The 26,783-nt window shown below is 42.9% G+C and overlaps 1 protein-coding gene across 33 annotated transcripts in view; it reads left to right on the top strand.

The window, feature by feature from the left end:
* The window catches only part of Rbfox2 (RNA binding fox-1 homolog 2), a 224,039-nt gene that overhangs the window by 179,382 nt on the left and 17,874 nt on the right, over window positions 1-26,783 (top strand). For 23 of the 33 annotated variants that reach the window (XM_021184308.1, XM_021184305.1, XM_029469578.1 and 20 more), the window contains 4 exons: window positions 10,077-10,223; window positions 13,489-13,542; window positions 21,445-21,537; window positions 24,063-24,123. In XM_021184308.1, coding sequence (XP_021039967.1) covers window positions 10,077-10,223; window positions 13,489-13,542; window positions 21,445-21,537; window positions 24,063-24,123 — 355 coding nt within the window. The remainder of the gene's footprint in view (window positions 1-10,076; window positions 10,224-13,488; window positions 13,543-21,444; window positions 21,538-24,062; window positions 24,124-26,783) is intronic. The other 10 variants (XM_029469568.1, XM_021184306.2, XM_021184314.2 and 7 more) reach the window with 3 other exon arrangements.

Here is a 26,783-nt window from a genome sequence, read left to right as displayed (position 1 = left end):
TCTCAAAAAAAAACCAAAACCAAAAAAAAAAAAAAAAAAAGAAATCGGTTCTTGGTTCAATGTTGAAGAGAAGAAATCAAAATGTCTAGACCAAAGCATGGATTCCCATTTGGACAAAGTTCAGGGGGTTGATGAAGGCCTGTAAGAGAAAAATCCTTTGAGCACAAGTTGGTAAGAGCTTTTGGACACTGCGATAAGACTGGGGGAGCGGGGGCTTGGAGATTTTGAGGAAGGATATGAAATGAGTAGAACGTGATCTTGCAGCCTAGGCAGCAGGAGCTGGAGTGAGAGTGGCCACAGGTATAGTGATTCCTGTGTGGTTTGCACTAGAGGTCATGGTGGCTGTGTAGAGAAAAATGAGTTCAAGAGTGCAGAATTGGACCAGTAAAGTAAGTAGGCAGGTAGCTAGCCATGTATTGGTCAAAGAGTGTCTTTAGTAAATCACATTATCTCTGGGTTTCACTTTCCTTCTCTGTGAAATGAAGCTAGTGCAGCCACCTGACCTGGAGTACATCCAGCATAAACTAGAAATTCATGAACACTTCAGGTCTTCTCATTATGGGCGGTGCCACAAATTAACCCAGGACTTTGCATATGATAGCTAGGCAAATGTGAGTTACATCCCCAGCATGGGAATTTTGAGGCAAGGCTGACTTTGTAGCCCAGATAGGCCTTAAACTAAAGATTCTTCCACCTCGGCCTCTGAGTCCTGGGATTGAGGTGTGCTACCATGCCTGGCTGGTGTTTGAGCTGCTTGTTGCTATGAGCTGTGCTGTTGAGTCCAGCTCTTGCTTGGGTTGGGTTGGATGGTCCTGTTGTGTTGCAAAGAAAGGGCTTCTCATTTAAAGATAAGAACTGAGCACTGAGTTCTAGAGTGTTTGTTTTTTAAATGAATTTTAGAAATTTGGTCTGCCTTTAAGAGTTTTAAGTTTGTTTTGATGGTCATCGGTCTCTTGTTATGCACTGGCAAAAGCACTAGCCAGTTAGGAGCTGCCTCCTGGCCTACAGAGAAGACAGGAATCCAGTTATTACATTGCAGATATTTCTAAAATATCTGCAAGCTTAAGTAGCCAAAGCATATGAAGTAGTCAGGTTTTAAAATTCTACCTACTGAATTATATTTTTCTCAAAAGCCTAATGTCTACCCTTTTTAAAAACAAAACACTTTTAATGAGAGAGACCTTAACGGTATAATTAGCTTCTGTGACTGATTGGTAGTAAGATTTAGAAATACACTATTGGGGTTGGAGAGTTGTCTCAGCAGCTAAGAGCACTTGTTGCTCTTGCAGAGGACCCAGGTTCAATTTCTAGTATGTACTTGGTGATTCACAACCACCATAACTTAAGTTCTAGTTCCATCTCATCTGACCTCTGTGAACATGAGACACATATAGAGTAAGAGACAGGTCCTGTATCCCCTATACCTGATATTTAAAGATGGATGGATGGATGGATGGATGGATGGATGGATGGATGGATGGATGGATAACAAGCCTGCAGTGGGTTAGAGGAGAATGCAGGATGGGGCATTTGTGTGTGGTCACAGATCACTGGCAGTTCCCAAGACTTTCTTAGAGGGACCGCTGGGTTAAACAGTTTCCATGCATTTACAATGTAACACCTGCCATTTCACTGCGATTGTTGGCTTTTGCCATCAGTCCAAAAGTGATAGTCGGTCAAATTACCAGTGCCTAGCAGGAATGCAAACAGTGATAGTAAACCATGCTGGTGGCAGTATGTCACACATGCACAGAACAAAAGAGAACAGTGGGTAACTGGTCCTTTTCATATTCCCTGTAGGAGAATGAAAGGTGTTCATACCATCTATTTTCTATTCAAAATGCTTTCCTTGCCACAATCGAGAGCATTGATGGAACTGCAGACTGAACTCACTGCTGTCTTTCCATACAAGAACCACTGGTGGGCAGGGCAGACTAATACTCTCATTTGAATATGTGGTAGACGTTCTCTTGAGAATGAGTAGACTCGTCTTTTTAAGGAGGAAATTGATCAAAGATGCTATGAGCAACATTTAAACTTCCCCACAAATATCAGAAAATGTTATGCCCCCATGAGCTTTATAGATCTTAAGTATACTCAGAAACAGTATGACAACACCCTAGTCAGTGATGGGCCAGATGGAGGGCCGTGGTCCTGTAATATTATCTCAGGGCTGGGTGTGTCAGGGGCAGGCAGGTCTCTGTGTCTGAAGCAAGCCTGGTCTACATAACAAGTTCCAGACCAGCCAGGGTTATATAATGAGACCCTATCTTTAAGAAGAAAAGAGTATTATAATGGAATCAGAAAATTTCTCTAATCCAGTGACATAGGTGCCACAGAGTCCTGCTGAAAGATCAGGTTCTCAACCTGTGGGTCACGTCCCCTCCAGGGGTCCAATGACCAACTCTTTCACAGGGGTTACCTAAAACCATCTACATATCATATTTACATTATAATTAATAACAGTAGCAAAGTTACTGTGATGAAGCAGCAATGAAAATAATTTTATGGTTGGGGGTCACCACAAAATGAGGAGCTATATATATTAAAGGGTCGCAGCATTAGGAAGGTTGAACGACTGCTCTAAAGCCTAAGTATACAGTGGGCTGTTGTATCTAGCTTTGATGTTTGCACAGCAATGAAATTGCCCCACACTCTGTGTGCCTGTCATTAGGGATCTCTGGCTGTACTTTGAAGAGTTTCCCAATGGGATCAGTACAGATATTAGCAAATAAGGTGATGGGGGGTTAGGTGTAATGTAGTGAAATGTCCAGTGTCACTAATATTTAACTAAGTGTTGCACTTAGTAAGCCTTTAGTCCTGGCACTCGGGAGACAGGGAGTTCCTGTATAGTCAGGGCTACACAGAAAAACCCTGTCTTGAAAAACCTAAATAGATAGATAGATAGATAGATAGATAGATAGATAGATACTGCCTGATAAGCAAACCAAAAGTTTTCACCATTTACAAATATTGAATGTTACAAAATCATGCATGAGTGAAAGATGCACACGAGTTACTTGGTTGTCCAGTCAACAGTAGCTTAAGAAATAGCCTGAGAAGTTTATTGGCCTGGTTTGACATTGCCATCAGCCTTCTAGAGACTGCTATTGAGCATGTTAGCTCAGTGGTCGAATGTTTGCCTCCTTAGTGCATGTGAGATAGGCCCCGGAGTCCATCACCAGCGAGAAACCACCACTTTGTCAAATGTGGGTATGTTATCGAAGATAATAACCCACAGTTTTCCAAGAGGACTGTTCTCAGCAGTCTATGGGTCAGAACAACGTATCAAACAGAACAAATGCTCATGTTGTGGAAATCACTAATATTTAACTAAGTGTTACTTTGGAAAATAGTTAACTTTTCATAAAAATGAAAACAGTAGGCTTGTGACTTCTATGTAAATTTCTGTTTTAAAATATTTCTCACAATGGTAAATACTAATAGGTATAAATCCACAGGATATACTTTGTAACGTAAAGTTGAAAGGGACCAGGCTTGTAGTGCAGTCCTTATAATCCCAGCCCTTAAGACACAGGTGCAGGAAAACCAAGTTGGAGACCAGCCTGAACAGCACAGCTAGACCCGGTCATTAAAAAATAGAGAGTAGAAGTAAGATTGTACATCGAAGCCTTTCTGTTGATGATAAACTTGGTACATGCTTAAAGTTACAGCATGATGTTCTGAGTGCAGTGTATTTGGTGTGAACAAGGCTCTTCTGAAACAACCATGCTCAGTGTGAGCTTGGTAGAGACTCAGCTGTAGTGGGCCTGGATGTAAGGCCCAGGATCATGTGTCACTGTAAAGTTGGAGTTTGATTTTCTGATGAATAAGAGTATGGCACAGAGTTGCTGGTGAGTTAAAGGTAGAACACTGAGGAAATAGCATTTCTTCATACATTAGCCCAGTCTCAGCATACACTCTAGCTGATAGGAGCTCAGACCTCCCTCTTACTGCCCTCCATCCTCATAGGGCCTTTGCTTTGCTGTGTACCATCTCTCTGGAATCAAAGCCACTTTCTCATGGTTGACTTACTAACACTTGGACTTGCCTTTATCTAATGATAACTCTCAATGGTGCCTTGCAGGCCGTTGGCCTACTATCAGTACAACCAACGTGTGGCACTTACCAGTCAGCTGGGCTGCTTCAGTTCTTTGATGTTTTATGTTGCTGGGTCCTCTTACCTTCAGCCTGCAGCATAGCTGTCATTAGCATGTTCCTGATCTGTCATTAGAGACTTTCACTTCTCAGGCACCCATGAGTCTTGTCTTCCTCAAAAACTAAAAAGTAGGTAGAATACATTAAGTTTACATCAAATACCCACATCCTTTGTCAGTGTACTCATAACAAGAATGTTTTGTATCTTTCACCTTCTGGGTTTTGATGCCTCTGAGTAGTCTGGCTGTCTCAGTGTGGACGAGTAGGGTATCCGTTTCCTAGTTTGAAAATCAAGAGTTGCCACAGAATGCTACACTCAGACAATAGAAAAAATGTCTTTAGACGATGTAGGAGCCAAGATACTATTGTGGCACACAGTTATGGAATTGTCTCCATACCTGCTGCTCTGCTAGGCATACCATAACTGCCTCACTTGCCTGCCCTTGCCACTTAAAGAGACCCAGCCAAAAAATTACTAGAAACAGCAATGCTGTGGCTTACCAACCCATCTTCCACATCTCACATATCACAAGGGTGATAAGACTATAATGAATATTTAGGAACTTTTTAAAAAAGATTTATCAGAACAGCACTCAGCACGTTGGCTAAAGTACTGTTTGTATATGATATTGTATATGAGTCTCTGACTGTCCTGGCTAGTTTTATGTCAGCTTGATACAAGCTGGAGTCACCTGAGAAGTCACCTGAGAAGAGAACTGGTGGTCCTGGGTTGGATAAGAAAGCCAGCTGAGCAAACAGTGGGAAGTCAGTCAGTAGGCAGCACCCCTCATGGCCCCCTCATCAGTGCCTGTCTCCAGGGTCCTGCCCTGCTGCTTTACATGGTGAACTGTAGTATAAGTGGCTCTCAGCTCTTTCACAGGAGGGGGGAAGCACCTAAGACCATCTGCATATCAAATATTTACATTACAGTTCATAACAGTAACAAAGTTATAGTTATGAAGTAGCAATGAAGTAGTGTTATGGTTGGGGGTCACCACCACATGGGGAACTATGTTGTATGGAACTGAGAGTGAAATAAGTCCTGTGCTCTTCACGTTGCTTTTTGGTCATGGTGTTTCGTTACAGCAATAGTAACCCTGACTAAGACACTGACTTACCAGTGCAAGTTAGTAAACCGCCATCATTTTGTGTCCTAAAGTCCATTCTGATAAAACAGGCTTTTCCAAACTGGATTTTAAGATAAAATGGATACATGAAAATGCATTGCAGCAATCCCAGTGCTTTAGAGGTAGAAACAGGAGGCTTGTGCGTTTAAGGCCAGCCTGGGCTATAGCAAAACTTTGTATTACTTCATAAAGGGGAGTAGGGGGGAAATGACTAGGTAAATGGGTGATGTGTGTGAGACATGCAAGGTTGGGGAAAATGGGTTCACCGGTTAGAAAGCCAGGACCCCAAGACTGTGTTTTGCTTAGTGTCCCCAGATTTCCCACAGAACTCCAGCTGATGTCTGGCACCTCAGACCCGTTCTTAGAGGCATGCTGCTTTGTGGTTTTCAGTGTGTTCATGTGTGCATTCATAGATGCATCTAAAGTTATCACTTACCTGCATTTAAAGGCTGTGGTCTTTCCAATTGGTTTTACTTTGGCATTAAATTCATCACAAGGCTGAGATCAAACTTGCTGTGTATACCTAATGAGTCCAATCCTAGACTTGTAAAGGAGACACCATAGCACACGCTTACTGTGTCACACACTCACTTCACATTCTTAACTCAAAATTGGATTTAAATAACATGAGTTTTAAAATATAATATAAAAGTTAAAGCAGTTTGTTTTTTTGTGCAGATTGTGAATCTACCCAAATAGAAACTGTTGATAATTACCTAATTTCAGCCAGGGTAGTGGCAACTACTTGGGATGCTGAGGCAGGAGGACTGCATGATCCCAGGAGTTCAAGACTAGCCTGGAAAGAAACCCCTCTAAAGAACAAGCAGTTCACATGGTAGCTCCTGAGTGCTGCCTCTCGGACAGCTTGAAAACCCTGTCTTGGGACTGGACTGAATTATGCATACACGTCCAGAACCAGTTCCTTTCCATTGTACTGCCGACAGTGGCTGTAAAAACCCCGTGGAAAGGACCCTATGGAACCTTGACCCCTCTGCCCACTGAAAACATAGTGCAGGAACCATGTGTGTTGTTCTTCATAAAGCCATGAGATCATCCAAGGGAATGAATGCTACAGGCATCCTGAACGAAAGGGCTTCAGATTGTCCTTTCTCCTTGTACCCCCTTGTCCCCCTCCCCTCTCCTCTTCCATGAATTTACTGAGAAACAGACATCCCTCCAGGAACTGTATGTTATCCTGTAGAGAGAGGGACTGAAGCTCTGCAAATACCTTTGATTCAGCTGACGTAATTGTCATCTTAGAGGCTTCTAGACTCCATACAATCTTATCTAGGCCTAGAATATTTTCAGCCTCTTGAGACTTACTGCTGAATAAGCTCTTCTTCCCTTCCTAGCTCGTTCTGATCTCTGGCTGGCTGCTTCAGCTCTGCTGTTCTTGCCCAAAAGGCCTCTCCACACTAACTGGTTCAATCTGGCTTGTCTGGGCTTCTCCTGATAGCTCTGCTTCACCTCATACTAACTCTAGACATCTGCCTTGGCTCCTCATTCTCTCGCCCGTCCTCTTAGTCTTTAGTTCCTCAGACTCCTTGTCAGGAAAATGAGTATTAAAATAGCACCTACTATGTTTGTTAAAAACAAATTACCTACTATGTAGCTTATTGAAACTTTACATTAAAATACTTAGCTAGTAAACTTATGTCAGGTCTAACATCCAGTATGCATTCAAGAAACAGTTAGAGCTATCCTGTAGGAACTTTCTGTTTTTCAGTAAAATGATGTAAGAGGAGAGGGGAGGGGGGAGCCAGATGGTCTAAGGAGAGGAAGGACAACCTGAAGCTCCTTCAGGATGCGGGAGTCTCTGCCTGAAGGCCACTGGTGAGACGGACAAGTGCAACCCACACACAGAGCACGCACACACTGCTCACACACAGTAAGTAAGATAATGAAATCATTGCAGCACATATACTTATGGGCTCATTACTTGTTTTATAAAGAACACCTACAATCATAAGCAAAAGCAATGACCCAGTTGAAAATGGATAAAGGATTTGTATAAGTATCTCACAGGAAATTACCTATGTCCCAAAAATGTATGAAAAGCTTCACTGTGAAGCTATTGTTTCACACCAAAATAGCTCCAACAACTGTGTGGCATGGGCCTTCAGCACATGCCCAGCAGGGGCGGGTTCAGCACGGTAGAGCCACTTTGATTGGGTGGCTAAATATGCGCATATAACACTGACCTAACTGGCCCATTCCTGGGTGTGTATGCAACCACTACCAAAAGACAGGATGAGATGCTCATGGGAACATTACTGTTAGCAGGCAGCAGCTCAGATAAATTCTGTTTATTATGCAGTGGGGTACCTTAAGGAAGGGAAAAGCAGGTATGCAAACTAGCACAGTGATGGCTTTGACAAGGACTGAGGGCTGGAGTGGGCCCTGCTTCTTACTCTGATTTCATAGCTTTGTAAATATATTTTCTGATGAAGATTCATGCAGCCCTGGGCTTATGGTTTCAGTGTCTTTGAGTGTCTCGCTGTGTGACTAAGTACACCTGGTACCTGCAGAGGCCAGAAGAGAACATCAGGATCCATGGCCTTGAGTTCCATGAGTTCCTGGAGAGTTGAGAGCCACAGTATGGGTGCTGGGAACCAAACTCAGATCTTCTGCAAGAGCAACAAGTTCTCTTAACCACTAGCCATCTCTCCAGCCCCTGATTTGTGTATTTTTACTGATTTTAAATATTTATTTGCTTATTTGGTTGTTTCTTTAGTTAATTGCTTGCTTAGTTGGTGTTTTTGAAACTGGGTCTCACTCTCTAGACCAGGCAGACCTCAAACTCAGAGATCCAACTGCCTCTACCTTGTGAGTGCTGGGATTAAAAAGCCTGTACCATCACCACCACAGCCTTCCCAGCAAATCTCCATTTTAAATTACCTTAGAAGACTTAAAAATTCTGGAAATGGCCGTCACATTTTTCTAGAGCTAGTAAGTGTTCACTGCAGACTGTAGAATCAGCACTGTAGCTTATAACCTTCTAACGATTAGTCTTTAAGACAGAAGAGAGCCCTCAAGAACAACAGTTACAAGCCTCCATTAGCATCCTCTGACGTAACCATTCCTCCCTATTTACCTTGCCATGTGTGTGCACCATGACAGGTTACGTGGGTGGCACATGTAAGTCATATGTAAAATTGGCTTAGAGCTTGTAGAACCCATCTTTTAATTTTGTGTGGCACATTGGCTTTCTGAAGATTAAATCTAGTGCTTTTAAAGTTTGAAGAGGTTTATATGATCCAGCTGTGAGATGGAAGAGGCAAATAGAAAGGTGCTTAAATACGCTTTAGTTACAGTTGATGCTTCTTGCTTTGACTGTGTGCTGGTACCCATGGTGCTGTTTCGCCTTTCCATGGAGTTTGTTTTTAGTCTTCCTTGTGCTCCCATTGGCAGCTGAAAACCTTACACTTTTGCAAAGCATGGCTTGATAGCCCATCCCTTTTTTACATCATATAAGCCATTGCACATTTGAGGCACCTGCAAGGCCCATATGAAATCAGAAGTACAAAGCTGCCATCTTTAGATAAATAGTTAAAAAGCAAATGTTCATTCTAAGTTAATTCTTGATTATCCTTTATATTTAAGTCATTGACTTCATTTCAAGGTGGCTGCTAACATATGAACCCAAAAAGCACCTCTGATTCAGGGTTCTCAGCCTAAACACAAGCCAAGAGCCTTCCCTTGTGCCCAGAAAAATCACTACACTCAGCCTGTCTCAAGTCGGACAACAAGAGCAGCTGATCAGTCCTTAAGAGCATGATTGTCAGGGTTGGCATGCACTGTATATGAAATGATAAAAATATAAGGCTAAATTACCAAATGGATAATTTAGGACTACAAGGAGTATGTCTATAAAATGTAAATACCTATCAAATGCTGTTTATCAACTTAAGGAACTTAGAGAACTTTGTGTGGGAAAAATTAGATCAGATGTGTATCTGGTATGTTTCATTAAAACTGATTACTCCCTGAGGCAGGCGAGATGGTTCATACCCAACCCAGTGCATACACTCAAAAAGACACAGTAAAATTTAAAAGAAAATGATGTTCATGCTCTGTCACCATGGAAACAAACAGACCAGTGTGTTGTCTAATAGCCAGGGTCCCATAAAGCCTTAGAGTGGAAACATGAGGGTCCCTAATACCAGAGTCATCTGGAATTGAATCAAAGAGATGAAAATAAAGGTGAATTCAAAATAACAAGCTGCCTCAATTTTTAGGCAAATAGACTGTCATCAGTATGTTTTCCTCCATTAATAAGTAATATCATTGCAGTACTTTTTTTTGGCAGCAGCATAATAAACTCTAAAACCAATAAGAGTAGAATAGAGTGTTAAAATTCTGCCTTACTGGTTTGCTTGACAGTCTGAGGTGATAAAGCTAAAGAGTCAGTGACCTCTACTACCAACCACAAAGGATGCTTTGTTTTCAAAACAGAGAGGTCTCAAAATAGAAGGCTCTCCTCAGAGCCTGAGACAAGAAGAGCTATTTTTACATCTTCATGTGGGCTTCAGCAAACCAGAGGGCCACTGCCTGCGCCCCATTTTGCTAATATACTAAAAATAATCAGAAGACCCAAATTTTGTTTGTAGACTAGAAGCATTTTGAACATCAGTGACACCTCGGGCCTTTTCTTCTTTAAAAGGCCAGTTTCCAGTGTTTGCTTGCAGTCTTCTGTTTGACAGGTACTACAGTGAAGCAGACATACACTAATATCATCTTAGGAGATCACTGCAGAGTCTCATTGTTCCTTGTATTTACTTATTTCTTTAGCAGACAGAAGGTGGAGCACAGACAGACGGACAACAGTCACAGACACAAAGTAGTGAAAATTCAGAGAGTAAATCTACGCCCAAGCGACTACATGTCTCTAATATTCCCTTCCGCTTCCGAGACCCTGACCTCCGGCAGATGTTTGGGGTAAGTCTCATATTTTTTATGGATTTAATTAAAACAATTTAACCCACCAGAGGTATTACTAGTCATTAGGAATTCAAGGGAAAACCGTAGGGAAGTTAAGAGAGAGCCTTGAATCACTGCTGTTGTTTGTCAGGAAACCTTTCCTGGTCGCCTTACCTGCCGCAGACATTTGCATTTCTGGTTGTCACATGGACACACAAGCTGCGTGCGGTTGTTGTCTAGGACTGAGGTGGTTCTTGTAAGATGTGACATCCACTGAGGTGGCCACCTTCTTCACACACCAACCTTAATAAACATGTCGTAGTAGTCTTGGTTTCACTAGAAGAGCAAACATCCAGTCTTTTATAGCGTGATTCCTAAACCTGTGGGTACCTTGGAAATCCTCTGTGAAGCCTAAAGAACACTGCACAGCCCAGGTGTGCTGTAGCTGGCCCAGAGTGCAGTGTGAACCTGCGCACTGTACGCCATCCTCACATGATTCTGTGTGGCTCTCAGTAGAATGGCATGCTCGTTATCCTGACGTCAGCACCTCCCGCCCTCACTGCCCTCCTTATTATGTCTCTGGTTCAGGATGACTAGTGCCGCTCTCTACCTCTGTACTGTCTCCGGGCACATGCAGCGTGGGTAATTCAGGTCTGCAGGAGGCTCGTTTAAAATCTCTAACTTGAGTGTTTAGAAGAAAATGAAGTAGCACCTGTAGAGGCAGGTGATTCCCAGGGCTTCGCTTTCCATTCCTTCCCCTCAGTAGTGTCAAGGCCAGCATCTAAGATATGCTGTGGAACACTGGTTCCCTACCCATCAGCTCCTTCAGCTGTTAGCATCCTCCCAAATCACCATCAAGCACAAAACTCCAATAGCACGGATTCATGTTGTTGAAGGTAAGTAGCTGCTTATTTTTTCTAAGTCTGTGTGTTGCTGTCTCTTTTATTTTGGCAAATAACCTGACCTGGGACAAGAAATAGTCAATAGTTCCCTAAACATTTATGAGGACAGCTGACTGGTGCTTTGTCAGAGCAGATGCCCTACTCTGTATTGGTCATGTCACTTCATGGTGGCTCAGAGCCAAGTTCTGTCACGGCTGAGTACCTGGATGTACTTTTGCCACTAAAGAAAAGGTTTAGGTGAGATCTTGGGGTACTTAATGAGTTTCACCACATAGCATGGTGCAGGCTGTTTTCCATCTTCAAAGAGAAGAGAGAAGTCAAGATTGAAAGGACAGCTACCAGGCTGGGGTCACGTGAGTGAAGGCCTGTCTGTCCTGAGCGAATGGGTTGCTTGCTGCTCTTCTGACAAAGACACACAGAGACCTGGTCTTAAGTGTTGAGAATGGCAGGCAGAAGCTTCTCCTAAGCCAGGGCGAGAGTGGCCTTCCAAGGCCACCTAGGGCTTCAATGATTCCACAGAATGGCTCACGTACCTTTTCCTAAAGCATAGAGTGGGAATTTTCTTTTTTTTTTTTTTTTTTTTTTTTTTTTTTTTTTTTTTTTTTTTTTTTTGGTTTTTCGAGACAGGGTTTCTCTGTGTAGCCCTGGCTGTCCTGGCACTCACTTTGTAGACCAGGCTGGCCTCGAACTCAGAAATCCACCTGCCTCTGCCTCCCGAGTGCTGGGATTAAAGGCGTGCGCCACCACGCCCGGCTGGGAATTTTCATTTCTTTCAAAAGACATCTAGGTGTCTCTTTTCTTCCACGTGGTTGACTCCCATCCTTAAACAGTAACCCTGGAAAAGAGCAGGAATTCATGCTGCATTCAGTTAGCTCTATGAACTTCCACCACACCTACCTCAGCTCTGTTCTTAACTATAAAAAGGGGGCAGACCTTGCTCCAAAAAGTTGTTCTGAAAGAGCTGGGGAATGGCCCAGCTGGAGAGCCCTTTGCTACTGTTGCTGAGATCCATAGTGCCATGTGCTGAGTCACAACCACCGGTGACTCCAGGCCCAAGAGTTCTTCTGGTCCTCAGGGGCACCCACACAGATATGGGCATGCACACACACACATAAACACACACACACACACACACACACATAGCATAACTTTTATATAAAAAGATGTTATAAAAATGCAATGGAGGCGGGGCATGCCTTTGATCCCATTGCCTAAGAGGCAGAGGCAGCAGATCTCTTTAGTTCAAGGACAGCCTGATCTACAGAGCAAGTTCCAGGGCAGCTAGGCCAGAACTACACAGAGAGAACCTGGGTTGGTGGGTAGTGCAATAGAAAAGGTTTTTAAAAATGCTAACGCTCCATGTTAGTTCTTACAGGCTAGGCACGGAATCTGAGCATGCTTTATTGATTGAGACAGTGACACATTAATATGAAAACAGCATTTCTGGGTTATATTATTCTATTTCTCAGAGCTTTTTCTCCAACCTCCAAACCTTACAATTTGGTTTGAAATTCAAATGAAGCAGTTAAGTGTGGGTGGGGGGACGCTGGGACAAGTCAGGCGCAGTGCTGCCAGAGAGAGCCCCATGGCCTCCCCTCAATCTGTGCTTTAGCAAGTCCTCCTGCTAGCGCCTCCTAAGGGCATTGTCTCTTTCTTGGTGTGCAGTAGAATAGAGTTTTGTGGCTTTGTATCTTTTAGCTCTGAGATAGTTAAATAATTACTGAACAGATTGTTACTTTAAAATCTTCCTGATATCTGTTGCAGAACTATTAAGATGGCAAGTGAGTGGAGTCATCCCTTATGTCCAGATGTTTTAAGAATGACAGAACATTGTGTCACCTATAGAAATTGCAACATACATATTTATTGGGGTCAGTCATCCACAGTTTCAAAAGACAAAAGCAGTGTGCGGCATGCATCTGGTACCATATCTGTGTGTTTGAGGAAAAACATGGAAGGCTGTGGTTGACTTTCTGCTTTCTTTTTCCATGGTGTTTATATTACCTGAATTTTGTATAATTTTTAAGGGAGGTGGGATGTGGGCAGACCTCCCTGGCAGTGTACTGATTCTGCTTGGTAAGATAGAACTTTTTTTTTACAATTGAGACAAAATAATTAAGGCAGAGTTAGAAAGGGGCCAGGCCTTGGTGACACAGGTGCGGTCGTCAGACAGTGGCTTCTACAGGTGGATGAACCATTAGTCCTGCCCCCTCCCGGGGGAGCGACTTTCCGGAGCTCACTTTGGGTCTCCTGACACGTACGAACTTGCAATTAAATGAGCACTAGTTCAAAGAAAAAAGTTGTCTCCTTCTGGAAAAAAAAAGACTAATGTCTAGACAAAGGCTAACCTTAAATAAATGTTTTTGTTTTTGTCTCTGCAGCAGTTTGGCAAAATCCTAGATGTGGAAATAATCTTTAATGAGCGCGGCTCCAAGGTAAGCCCTGTATCTGTACCACACTCAGCTCCCCTAAGACTTGGTTCACTGGAGCAGGGCGCAGAATTGGGTCCCATGCTGCACAGGTCTACCAAGTATCTTCCTTGGGTTAGGCTCTCCAGAAAGAGGCTGGTAACATTGAAAGGGTCTCAGGGAGCAGGAGAAACTAGAGAGGAGTGTGGTCGTTCCAAGGACAGAAGGCAAGGTTCCTCGGCCAGCCTGGCCTGCCTTAAAGAGGGAGTCGCCAGGAAACAAGTCAGCTTGGGAAATAAATGCCTAGGTGATGCTGAGAACAAATCAGTGAGGGGTTTTCTCTCAGTTAGCCAGCTCATTTGTTCTCTTTGGAATAAATGTTGTCAAGGCTCCTCCCAGAGTAGTGAGGTCACATCCAGATGAGTGCGCCTCGGGATGCAGCCACTATGGGCTCACAAGTTAGGTTTTATATTAAGGCTGACAGTAGTTTTGCTTTGCAAGCTGCTGTATCTAGTCTCTACCGTGTTCTGTGTAGGGCTGACATTTCAGTCTCAATTATTTTCCTTATTGAAGAGTAAATTTAAAACTAATTTTTATTTGGTCATATCTGCTTCTTTCAAAATAGCTCTTGGCCATGATTGAAGCCCTAGGATATAATTTAAGGAAAAGCTGAATGCAGTAGATGAGTTAGCATTTACCTTTGCGGTCCACTGCAGATTCCTGTGCTTTAGTAGTTGCTAGCCCTCACCTCCCGCCCACCTGCACGGACAGACACACACACACACACACACACACACACACGCACACTCTCTGAAGCCTCAGTATTCTTGCCTCCCTTATAGAGTGTCTAATAACTGGTATTTATTCATTGTTAAAGAGATAACTATACTTTAAGCTTCCAGCTTTCAGTTAAAACAAACAGAAAAAAGATTAATATGTCTATACAGACCTTCCTCCAGCATTTAACCTGGTAAGTATCTTACAGTAGAGTCTGTTCAAACTTGTAATGCTTGTACTTCTGAACATTTGTGTTTACTAAGCATTTAGCTACAAGTGGGAAAGCCCATAGTCCTGAGATTGAAGCACATGAGTGAAGGTGAAAGTGAAGTCGATAAGTACTGTCACCGACCACACTGATCATCCAAAGTGGTTAACTGAGACAGTTGTGTGTTCATCACATAACCTTTGTTAAGCCATCCCAGCCAGAAGGCCAGTGCAGGTGCCCAGGCCTAAGGAATTGCTCCTTACAGGAAAAAAAAGGATTGAAATCTTGTGAAGCAAAGGAAATTGATCTTTCTGAAGGCTTTTCGCTGACTTCAGGATTCACCTGCTACCAATATTTAATCTCACCTTAACCGGTTACCTCTCCCTTAATTGCACCTGCCTGCCTTCCCCCCACCCCCCGAGGACTCTAAAGCTGTGTGTTGCCTCTGTAGCTCCAAGCAGCGTCTTCACTGCCCCTGCTGTCTTTGGCAGTGGCAGTATAGACACAGCTAACTGTCAGGTGTATCCAGAGTGAAGCAGAGAATTCAGAATCAGCCTGGACCTGCATCAAGGGCTGGGAAAGCCCTGGATGGGACCTTTGAACCTGACTCCAAAGCTTTCCAAAATGTGATTGTGGAGTCAGATCCCTAATGTCTCCTTTGGGATCCAACTAAAAGGAAGAATAAACTTTTCCTTTCTTTTTTCTTTTTCGTTTCTGTTTGTTTTGTTGTTTAGTTTTGTTGAGAGACAGGGCTTCACTATGCAGCCTTGACTGTCCTGGAACCTTATGTACACCAGGCTGGCCTTGAGCTCACTGAGGTCCACCTGCCTCTGCCTCCCAGAGCGCTGGGATTAAAGGCGTGCACTATAACACCAGACTTCTCTTTTATATATTTGGAGTTGACTATAAAATTTCAGAAGGACTTTATTGTGGTACTGAGGTTTTAGCAATTGCTCTGCCCCTGGCTTTTAAACAGAGTACTTTTCTATACAGAATTTAGCTTTATTAAAATTTTTAGGTAGTAATGAAAAAAAGAGTCATAAATAAGTCTGAGATAAGTGATAGTGGTGACGTGTAAATCAGTGTGTAACCAGATTATCCTAGAGGAGAAACTACCCGCCCCTCACTGTGCTGGAGCCCAGGACCGTAGGCTTGCTAGGCAAGCACTCAGCCATGAGCTGCATCTCCAAGCTGTCTTCTGTAGAGTGAGTTCATTTGGAAAGATGGTGAGCAGTGCTCTCTGCACCCTCGCTAGCACTTCCTGTGGAGTTCACTGTACTCCACAAAGCACTGATTGCCTCCTGTTTAACTGTTGCCTTTTGCTCTGCCTGTCCTTTGAATTATGCAAAGGATAATAGGCTGTGACATAGTATTTCTTAAATTACTCCGTGTGAGTTGATTGTCCTTTTATTCTTTTCTCTATAAAAACAGCTGGGTCTAAAATTTCTGAGCAGCTGAAACAAAGATAGTCTTTGCCTTTTAAAAATGTGTAAATCAAATATATGAGAATACTCCTGTCCCCAAAAAAAGAGCTCATTTCCCCAACGGGAATTAGACAAGTGAGTGTGAGGTACACATAGCTTTCTGGAGTCTCAGGTTTCGCTGGGAGCAGGATGTTAACATAATCATGAGGTAACCTAGATAGGTGATGATTTATGTTAGATTAGCCCAAGTTTGTTCCTGTTATCTTACAGCTATCTGTAATACCCATCTACCTTAAAATGTTTCATTGAAATAATAAACTACAGTATTACTCTCCGTGTGGGTTCTTTAAAGTATCTTTTTAGAGGAAAAGCAGGTTCTTAATGAGAAGTAGAAGTCAAAAGCAAACGTACCAGAGAGTGCCCACCCGTGAGTCTGATTTTTATTCCCACCCTGGCGTCTCACGGACTCTTCAGAACTCTTGAGTGATGGCTGCCATTTAGCCCCAGGATCCTTGAGCTAGTAGTTTGTGCTGGCAGCATCCCATGCCCAAGGACCTTCTCCTGAGTTCATCCCATTGTTGAGCGTGGGGCTTCTCACTCTCTTCACTCACTGTCACCAGCTACCAAGTCGTCTCTGTGGTGGCTGCCGTATGTGTTGACTTGTGCCCGAGCTGTTCTCCTTCCCTCTCTCAGGTGGATCCCTCAGGACAGGCCCGAGTGTGGGAGATGCACACTCTCCTCCTCTCAGACACAAGAGCCATTGCCTTGGCTTTGATTTCACACGAAGAGAAATTATTATTTCCAAACATGGTCAAAAGATTCTCTTTGAAGAATGCTAAGTGGGCCTATATGATTGTCAGTAAAACTGATAGATAATGATGGCATGAAATGTTTTCTACTGTACTTAAAACTGAATTAATAATGTGTATGTCCAGAAGGCTTCATTTATTTTTCTTGTTACCACTTTATGGGTTTTAGTTGTTTTTTTCTTTCTTTCATTTATTTTTTAATTTCTGTGTTCTGGCCATACCCAGGAGATCCATCTGCTTTTGAGTTCTCCCTTTAAAGTTACATGGTAAATTTTCTTTCTCATTCTTCTGAGATGGAAAAATTCAAAATTTATACAAAATTTTAAAATATATATACATATATATTACACTGTTTATCCTATCGCTTGTTACTTATTGTTACTTATTACACCCTGAGGCCAGACCAAAAAGGTGACAGTTACTCAGCTCCTGTGTGTCATGGTAAACGGATGGCAAGGCAGGTAGGAACACACTCTTCTTCTGATGGAAGTTGGACCACAGCCGTGCACCTAACACGATGCTCTGGTTAAGTACAGCTAAAACAGTTGGGAAGCTGCTGGTGCAACCCTAGCAGTTTCGTTAACATTGACAGGACTGAGAACCCTAAAACAAGTCTGTATGGGCCTGTGCTGTGCGCTGTGGCACCACTGGTTGGAGACATGAAGGAGTCTAAGCTGAGATTTGCACTATACACACACACTTGGCCCTCTTGCATGGGTGGGGTGTTCCTATTGCTGTCATATTGAGATGATAAAACGTGTCATACACTAGGTTGAATGTGTTGTTAATCTCCTTCTGTTATTTTAATGTGACTATCAAGACTTAAAGTCTATGAGGCACTCGTGGTTCTGTTGGGCAGTGTTAGTGTAAGCAAATGTGGCATCTTTCCTTAATGAGAAACACGTTTACTTTTTGTTATCTATTTTTATTAATGGGGGTTAAATAAAAATCATTGCCTTACACACTTGAACTAAGAATTTAATAGTAAATTGGGTGTGGTGGTACACACCTTTAATCCCAACACTCTGGAAGGCAGAGGCAGGTACAGCTCTGAGGACAGCCTTGTTTACATAGAGTTCTACAGCAGGACTACATAGGTGGTAATCTTGTCTCAAAAACAAACAAAATAAAATTTTCTGAGTAATACCTTTATTACAAATTACATGGTGTATTTATTATACTAGTGACTAGTGCAGGTTCAGCTCAATATTTCAAAATTAACTTTATGGCCATTTTTAACTGCTCAGGTAAAATGTGTTGAATTTAGACATGGTTTTATTTTTTTTCCCCCTTAAGACTAAAGATTCAAATTGAATTTACTCTCAGTTCATTTTTGAAGGATAGGGTACATTAAAGCCTGGTTTTCTGGAGTAGATTTTCCTGTGGGTGACCCTTATGCCCAGAAAAGCTGTGGCTGTAATCCCTGCCTTGCCCTTCTGGGCCTCCGGAGGATGCCCGCTGCTACAACCCCCTCTGTTTTCAGGGCCAGCATGAGCAGCCTGGCCTTTAGAAGCTGCTGTTACTGGATTCTGGGGTCCGGCTTGCTTGTGTTCCTTTACTTTATAAATACTGTGAGGGCCTGAACTGTCACGCGTATCTCCCTACCTTGAAATCATTTCATCTAATCGTATCTACAAAATCCCTTTTGCCTTGCAAGATAACATAGTCTGCGGCTTCAGGGATTAAGGCGTGAGGAACTTGGGGGAGGTGAACATTACTCTGCCTGCACGAGGTCTGATTTTCTTCAAAAAAAATGAAATCTTACCTCTGTTTCCTATTAGAGAGCCCCAACCATCACACAGGCCCTCTTCCTCCTCGCACCAGGGAAGACTTGCTGGAAACACTGGTTTGGTTTGATGTCTGTGGTATCTTGATTAGCACTTTCTTTAGCATCTGATCATTTTAGACTATAAAACACTTTAATACAGACAGTTGAAGACGCAAGTTTTCCCTCAAGTAGTCATTATTGGGAAACCTAACATAGACACTAAACATTAAACTTTGTCATTTGCAGATCGAGAATTGTCAGTGCCTATGATATCAAGTCTGTTCTTTTGACATAGTCACTGTGTTGCTGGTGTCTCATTCACACATCCCGAAAGAGAAGATATCAGAGACATTTCTCAGTTGGATCTGGAAAACAAATGAGGACTTGCAGAATAATGTCACTTAGTAAATAGAGTCCACACACAGACTGGCAAAGTTTGAGTTTTGATTTCCTTACCAGTCACTGAATGTCAGAGGGTATTTCCCTCTCATTTGAAATCATCTCTTTCCCTTTAGAATGAATCTACTCCATCTGCCCTTGCTGCCCTGTTCCCCATAGTTGTACTAGGACGTGTATATACAGTTTGGGTGTTGGTAAACAGCACATATAGGCCATCACAGTATGTAAGAACCAAGTGTGCATTTTCACATAAACTTTAGAGTCAGCTTATAATTTATTAGCTTAACCAAAGACATAAGAGTTGTGACTCTAAAAACCAGTTGGAATGTAGTTTATAATTCTTCTTAGGTTGATATAGAAGCTCAGGAAGTAGAGCTGGAGAGGTGGGTCAGCAGGTTACAGGTGTGTGTTACTTTTGCACAGGGCCCTAGGTTTGGTTCCTCGAACTCAAGTCAAACAACTCACACCCTCCTGTAAGTCCAGCTCCAGAGGGACCTCTGCCTCTGCCTTCTCAGGCACAGTTAAAAGTAAAACCTCCCAAGCTCCTCCTCGCTCTTCCTGACCTTCTTAAACCAGCTTACCTTGCCTGCCAGGTGGGAGACGCTTGGGTAGAAGAATTGGCTCCTTGTCCTCAGAGTCTGTTTATCTTCTAAGAAAAGAAAGACACTGGCATCCTTCATAATTTGCCTTTAGTACCTCGGGGTTGTCAAAGTGGGTACAACATGTTAATATTAAATTTGTTTCTGAAAATACTTTCCTATTACTATTTTCAACCAGTAGTTACCCTAGTATTCCACCACAGTGAACATTCATTTGTCCTCTGTCAACAGAGCCTGCCCTCCTGTGGTATTTATAGTGGTACTCAGGCGTGGGCAGAGATAAGCTATTAGAATCTTTCAGACACCACCTACCCAACACGACCAGTTAGCCTGCTGAGGATCAGCACATCCTTGCTTTTATAAAGATCTGTTTGGGGGGTTGTCGTTGTTGTTGTTTGGTTTGCTTTGGTCTTTTTTGTTGGTGGTGGTGGTGGTGGTTTAATTTTTGCTTGATTGAGTCAGGGTTTCTCTGGATAGTCCTGGCTCTCCTGGAACACGCTCTGTAATCAGACTGGCCTCAACTCAGAAATCGGCCTGTTTCTGTCTCCCGAGTGCTGAGATTAAAGGAGCACAGCACCGCCCCTGGCTCTGTAAAATCTGATTGGGATGGGGTTTTATATGTGGAGGCACCTGTGCTGTTAGGCTTCAGTGATTCCTCAGAGGATCCTGAGAGCTCCCCTTGGCAGGTGTAAACTGCTAGAGAAGTGACATAAAGTGACCGCTATGGGGGATGGGCACTTGATGAGATAGTCACGCTGTCCTGTGGTGGGTGAGCTGTCCCTGGGAATAGCAGAGTTGAGCAGAAGGTAGGTTAGCCCCTGGCCGTGTTGTGTGTGAGCTGTCTTTGTATCCGATACAGGACACATTATTCTAATCCTGACCCACGTGGCAGCTGCCGCATTACCTCCTTCATGGCTTCTTCCCTATTGAACAGTGGATAACCACTGTTACTAACATTCCTCACTCCTGATGCCTGCTCACTTGACTATTCCTGGTTTTCCTCATGGGGAAAAGTCACTAATTTGCCTCTTACAGCAGAGATAGACATCAACAGATCTATGATATAGGTCGTTTCCTGAAATTCAGCCATACACACGTTTTCCATAAAGTACCAGTCTCAAAATCCTAGTTGTCCATTTCCGGTGATAGTTATGCTTGCTTGCACAGCTGTTACCCACAGAACTAGACCTCACTATTGTCTTAAGTTATCTTACTCCCCAAAAGACAGTAGTGTAAGACCCAGGTAAAGCAGGGTTGAGCTAACTCCCTTACGTCTCATTATGTAACCTTGAATGTGAGTTTTTACACAGCAGTTAGCAGAGAAGTATGGATTTCAGGGTCAGAGAGTCAGTTGAGAAAAAACAGGATCTAGAAAGATTGCTGAGTTTATAAAGTACTTCTCTTGCAAGCATGGGGACCTGGGTTTGATCCTCAGCACTCAGTTAAAAAGAAGAAGAAGATGACGACGACGACAGCAACAACGAGGACAACGACATCTAGAGAGAGATGGCTTGTTGGAGCAGTCAGTAAAGACATTGCAACTATCTCTGCCCTGCCCTCCACCTGCACCAGTGCATACATGTGCACATAATAATAATAATAGCTTTATGGTTTGGTTTGATTTTGTATGCTCAGATTTTTGGTTGAATAGTTTGACCTGAGTAACTTCCTACCTTAATCTTGGTCTGGCCTCACATACATTATATTTTATTTTATTGTTATTACAGTTAATTAAGTTACTGTTATTATTACAGTGCTTTATCCTTTTATTGGGTTTAAATTTCTCTTTATGAAATATGCATGGATCAAAAATGTGCCTTTGGAAGAAATTGCTGGTGTTAGTTGTGCTGGCGTCACTTCATACTGTGATGTTTTCTGTTTACCAAGAGATGAGTATTACAATATAACGATGTGCATGTTTTCCCCCTTCTCCCGCTGCATGCAGGGATTCGGGTTCGTAACTTTCGAGAATAGTGCTGATGCAGACAGGGCCAGGGAGAAATTGCACGGCACCGTGGTAGAGGGCCGTAAAATCGAGGTGCATGTCTTCAATAATTCAATTTCTCGTTTATGGTTTTTTTTCTCTTTGTGTACTGCCTCACTTCACCTTTGGACCCCTGTCCTGTCCATGTGTGCACTCCTGTTCATGTATGCATTCCTATCTGTGTGTGTGCACTCTCTCTGTGTGCACTCCTGTCTGTGTGCGTGCACTCCTGTCTGTGTCTGTCTTCATCTTCTTGCACTACACTGTAAAAGTAACAATTCTGTCGGCTTCTCCCCTGCTCTTGGTTGTTAGAGGGTTAATTTGGGGGGCGGGGATGTGTGCTTAACTGTTTTTCACTTTTTTCCCTCTTCCAAAATGTTCATCCTTCTGCTCTCTTGAGTTTTTTTCCTTTGCTTCAGTTTGCAAGACTCTGAGTTCCTATAATGAGGCCTAAGCAAAACTAATTTTAAAAATGTCTAAAAGCCATCTAGCTTGTAGCATCGTGTCTTGGAGGCCAGTTCCCCTCCAAGTGTGTTGGATAAGTGTGGATAGATGATTATAGTGGTTGGGGGGGTCAGAATCCAAAACTCTGATCATTTTAAATTTTACTTAATACCGAGAACTTCAAGGCTTGACTCCAAAGGTGACAAATAACAGTCTCAGCAGAGGGTTCAGGGGCAGCTGGTGGCACTGATGGACAGATGTTGTGGTCAGCCCTGGGCTCACCAGCGTAGAGTGACTAACAGATTGAAGGTTAACTGGCTCCTCTCCCCTTTCCCAGTTTTTAAAGTATTAAATATAAAAGCCACCATTTGAGTAAGATGTCTGCATATTTTGCTTTTTTTCCCCTTTCCAATGGTTTAGCATTTAGGGCCCTTCACTTGCCTCACTCTTTCCATGGTAACTATACACAATGCTGGCGGTGCCCGTTGGCGGTAAGTGAATTGAAAGTGCTAGAGAAGAAGCTTTTTAAAATGTAATCACAAAACAATTAAGAGAGAAAAAGTCCATCTGCCATCTCACATTAACACTACCAGATGTGGTTTGACTTGCTTCTCTCCCTTCCCGCCCTTTTATTTTCACTGCTGTGGGTGGTGTCGCCTGGACTTTGGATGTACATCCTGTCTTGTAGCAGTCTGAGCTGTTTGGTTACTGACTTCATGGTGATTTTTTTCCCCCTTGCGCATCTTACTCAGAGTTACTGAACTCCAGTTTGGCTGGTTTTATTAATGCACTCTGCCCCCTTTCCCAGCTCCTCCTGCCTCCGCCCATGCAGCTCTTCCCTGCTGACACCCTCCTCATGTTCTCTCCTATTCTCCCCTACCACTCTGTTGTTTCCCTGACTTCCCATTCCTGCCCCTTCCTTTCTTCCTCCCTGTCCCTCTCTGTCTGGAGCTGTGGGTGTCTCTTGCTGACTGGTAGTGTCTGCTTGGTTCTGGCTGGTTTTCCTTTGAATTGCTTGGTGGCTTTCTGCTCTAGCAGCTGGTTCAAACCCTTGCTCCATTCCAACCTTGCTGCTCACTTTCCCTTTCTTTCCCAGTTGTTTCTTTTCTTTGTGTGTCTTAACTGCATGCTCTCAATCTCATCGTTGTTGTCTCCCATTCTTTCTTTGTAAATGTGAAATGTTTACATTATCTGGTGGTCAAACTCGAGTAAATGGAGTTTCAAGCTGTCTTCATACAGGAAGGGGGAGAGGGTCATAAAACATATCAGATGTTTTTAAATTCTACTTTTACCCAAAATTGGTCTTCTTAACATAAATCTAGTACAGTGTATATCCCTAGAGGCGAAGTAAGCTGACCTTGGTGGCACAAACCTGTAATCTAAGCTTACATTCAGGAGGCCGAGGTAGGAGGCTTGCAGATTTGAGGCGAGCCTGGCTACATAGCAAATCTCAGCCTCAGCCTGAGCTTCACATTTATATATTCTATAAGCTCCAAGCTTCTGGTGAGCTGCGGTTGAGTTTGTGATGAGGCTCTGAAGTTGGTCCCCTCCCCTCAATTTCTCGTCACCTTAGCATGGAGAAAGCCTCGTACACACATGCCTCGTTATGGGTTAGGGGACCACGGGGCAGGAGAGCTAAGCAGTCGCTCTTCACTGCTGAGCCCCTGTGCCAAAGGCCCTCAGAAACTTCATCTTAAGTGAGTGTCCCCTGTGATCTAGAAAATCAGGACAGGATATGACATCAGCATCATGGCTCAGGTGGCAAGCCTCCGTTTTATTAACAAGCTTCAAAGTTCTTTTGTAGACATAATTGTTCCTGATTTCCTTTTTTCCAAATTGTCCTCAGTAAAGTGAAATCTTAAGGCTGTCCAGAGAACTTTAACTGCACGGTTTCTCTACAGTGCTGAATGGTGGAACAGCCTCAGTTTTCTATTTGGAGACCAAGAAACTACATTTTACTCTTGTTAGCCTCATTTAATAAACACCTTAAAATTTATGAATATTTTATGATGCTGTGTTAATTATCTAAATGCTATCAGAAATGTACTTTTTAAATTATGCTCTGTGACTGAATGAGCAGTGTTATGTCCCCTAATGTGTCTCTCCTCCCCGTCTTGTCTGCTCGTTATCTTTAGGTGAATAATGCTACAGCACGGGTCATGACCAACAAGAAGATGGTCACGCCATATGCAAATGGTGAGGAGTTACAAGCGCCTTGGGGAACCTTTGTTCTTGTGTAGATAGATGAAATTTTCATGACTTTCTAGGACCATCAGTGCAATTCACATTTGACCTCTTAGAAAAATGTTTTATCTTTACAGATTAATATTTTTCCTTAGAATTAAGCTAAATTTTTAACTTACAAAGGTGTTTTGTTCTCATTAACTTTTTATTTATTTACTTACTTATTTCTATTTACATGAGTACACTGTAGCTGTCACACCAGAAGAGGGCATCAGATCCCATTACAGATGGTTGTAAGATACCATGTGGTTGCTGGGAATTGAACTCAGGACCTCTGGAAGAACAGCCAGTGCTCTCAACCATTGGGCCATCTCTCCGGCCCTCTCATTAACTTTCATCTTCTGCACAGTACATGCCACTTGAAGACCCTCCCTGCTAAAGCAGATTAGGTAGCCCATAAGCACCCTGCTCCTTGGTCTCTGTAGCTCCTTGTAACGTGGGAATTGCCCACATAGCCCTGGAGCCCCAGGTGTGCCTTCCTACTGATTCCTCGTCACAGGACTGTGATCTGGATTAGTGAGAAGAAAAGCCTAGGCTCTTTTATAATTCTAGATTCCTTGCTTGCCCTAAGACCTGTCGGTGATGGCCATAGGGCTTTAGGGTGTAGCTTTTTATTCCATGATGACAAGTTATATAGTGAGTGTAATAAACATTTGTGAGGATGGAATTTTCAGTGATGGACTGGAAAGGTGGCTCCTCAGGGAAAAAGCACTTGCCCATGCAAGCCTGAAATCTTGAGTCCAGTAACCAGAACCTATGTGAAAAGCCATGTATGATGGTCCACATCTGTAATCCCAGCACCTTAGGCAAAAGTTTGGGCTGGCTAGCCTGAAATATGCCATACGGTGGCAGAAACAAGAAAGGCCTCACTTCAGCAACAGGAAGAGAGAAGACTGGCTTCAGGAAGTTGTCTTCTCATCTCCACTGCCCTCCGTAGCATACACACATCCATACTCTTAACACAAAATGAATTTAAATTGTTTTCTAAAATGTAGAATTTACAGCTGAAGTAACAGCTCAGGTTAACTGATCTTTCAGAGGATCCAGGATCAGTTCCCAGCACCCAACTCTGAACTACCTGTAACTCTAACTCTGGGGGGCTGAGTGTGTGCATGAGTGCACACAACATGAGCGTATTATTCATTCTGGGAGGTGAGTGTGTAAGTCAGAGGACACCCTCAACCTACATAAGTCTGTTCTCTCCTTTCACCACTTGGGTCCCAGATGTCAAACAGGCTTGGTGGTAAATGCTTTTACTCACTGAACCATTCATTGTCTTGGCCCTCATAAGCATTTTATCAGAATAAAGGATTGGCTTGAGAGTGAGTTATTTCAGCCAGGTAATGGTGGCTCACATCTGTAACCTTGGCTCTAAGAAGGCTAAGACAGGAGGGTAATAAGTTCCAGGGCACATAGCCTGGACTAGATAGGACCCAGTAAGTAATTAAGACACTTAATTAACTCCAAGCCTGATGACCTGAATCCTTCTTCCATTCCCACATGGTGAAAGGAGAAAGCCAGCCTCTGTATGTCATCTTCTCACTGACACACACATACACACATACATACACACACACACACATACATACATACACACATATACACACATACACACACACACATACACTCACATGTACACATACACACATGTACAGACACACACACACACGGGAGAAGGAGAGGGGAGAGTGTGAGAGAGTAAAAAAGGGAAGGAAATCTGTAATTTCGATATAACTGGCTTTTCCTTCTCCCCATTCCTATATTCATAGCATAGCAATGACAGTGGCTAGGAGAGAAACGGATGAAGGGCTAGCCCCTCCAGAAAGTAGAATCACAGGGTGTGTTGCTTTTTGTATATAAAAGTCAGTAGCTACTTCTTAAGTTCTTACTTATTTATGTGAGTACACTGTAACTGTACAGATAGTTGTGAGCCTTCATGTGGTTGTTGGGAATTGAATGTTTTTAGAACCTCTGCTTGCTCGGTTCATCTCTGCTCACTTAGTCCCTGCTTGTTCTGGCCCAAAGATTTATTTATTATTATACATAAGTANACTGTAGCTGACTTCAGACACACCAGAAGAGGGCATCAGATCTCATTACATATGATTGTGAGCCACCATGTGGTTGCTGGGATTTGAACTCTGGACCTTTGGAAGAGCAGTCGGGTGCTCTTACCCACTGAGCCATCTCACCAGCCCCAGCCCCCTACTTCTTAAGTTCTTTTGTGATGTTCTATTAACTACTAGAGGGGTAGCATGTACTGCTTGCTTACAAACAAAATATTTGGCATATTTTATACATATTATATACTTACAGTATATAAAGAAATAAAATGTTGAAGCTGAGCCATGGTGGTGCATGCCTGTAATCGAAGTACTCAAGAGAAGTAGGACATACCCAGGGCTACACAGAGAAACTGTCTCAAAAAAAAAGAAAAGAAAAAAAAAATCCCAACAAAGTATTTGGAAATTCAACATTTCTAAATCTTGAACTTAATGTCTAGCCTGGTATCCTTCAGAGTCTTGAATAACATGCTCATTAAAATGTTTATTATAAATTAAAACCTGAAGCCATGCACAGAGGATCGCAATGGACTTCACATTTCATTACTG

Source organism: Mus caroli, chromosome 15 (assembly GCF_900094665.2).
Source record: "Mus caroli chromosome 15, CAROLI_EIJ_v1.1, whole genome shotgun sequence".
In the NCBI taxonomy this organism is placed as follows: Eukaryota; Metazoa; Chordata; class Mammalia; order Rodentia; family Muridae; genus Mus; species Mus caroli.
Note: the sequence above shows the minus strand (reverse complement) of the source record. Positions and strands in the feature narration are given on the sequence as shown.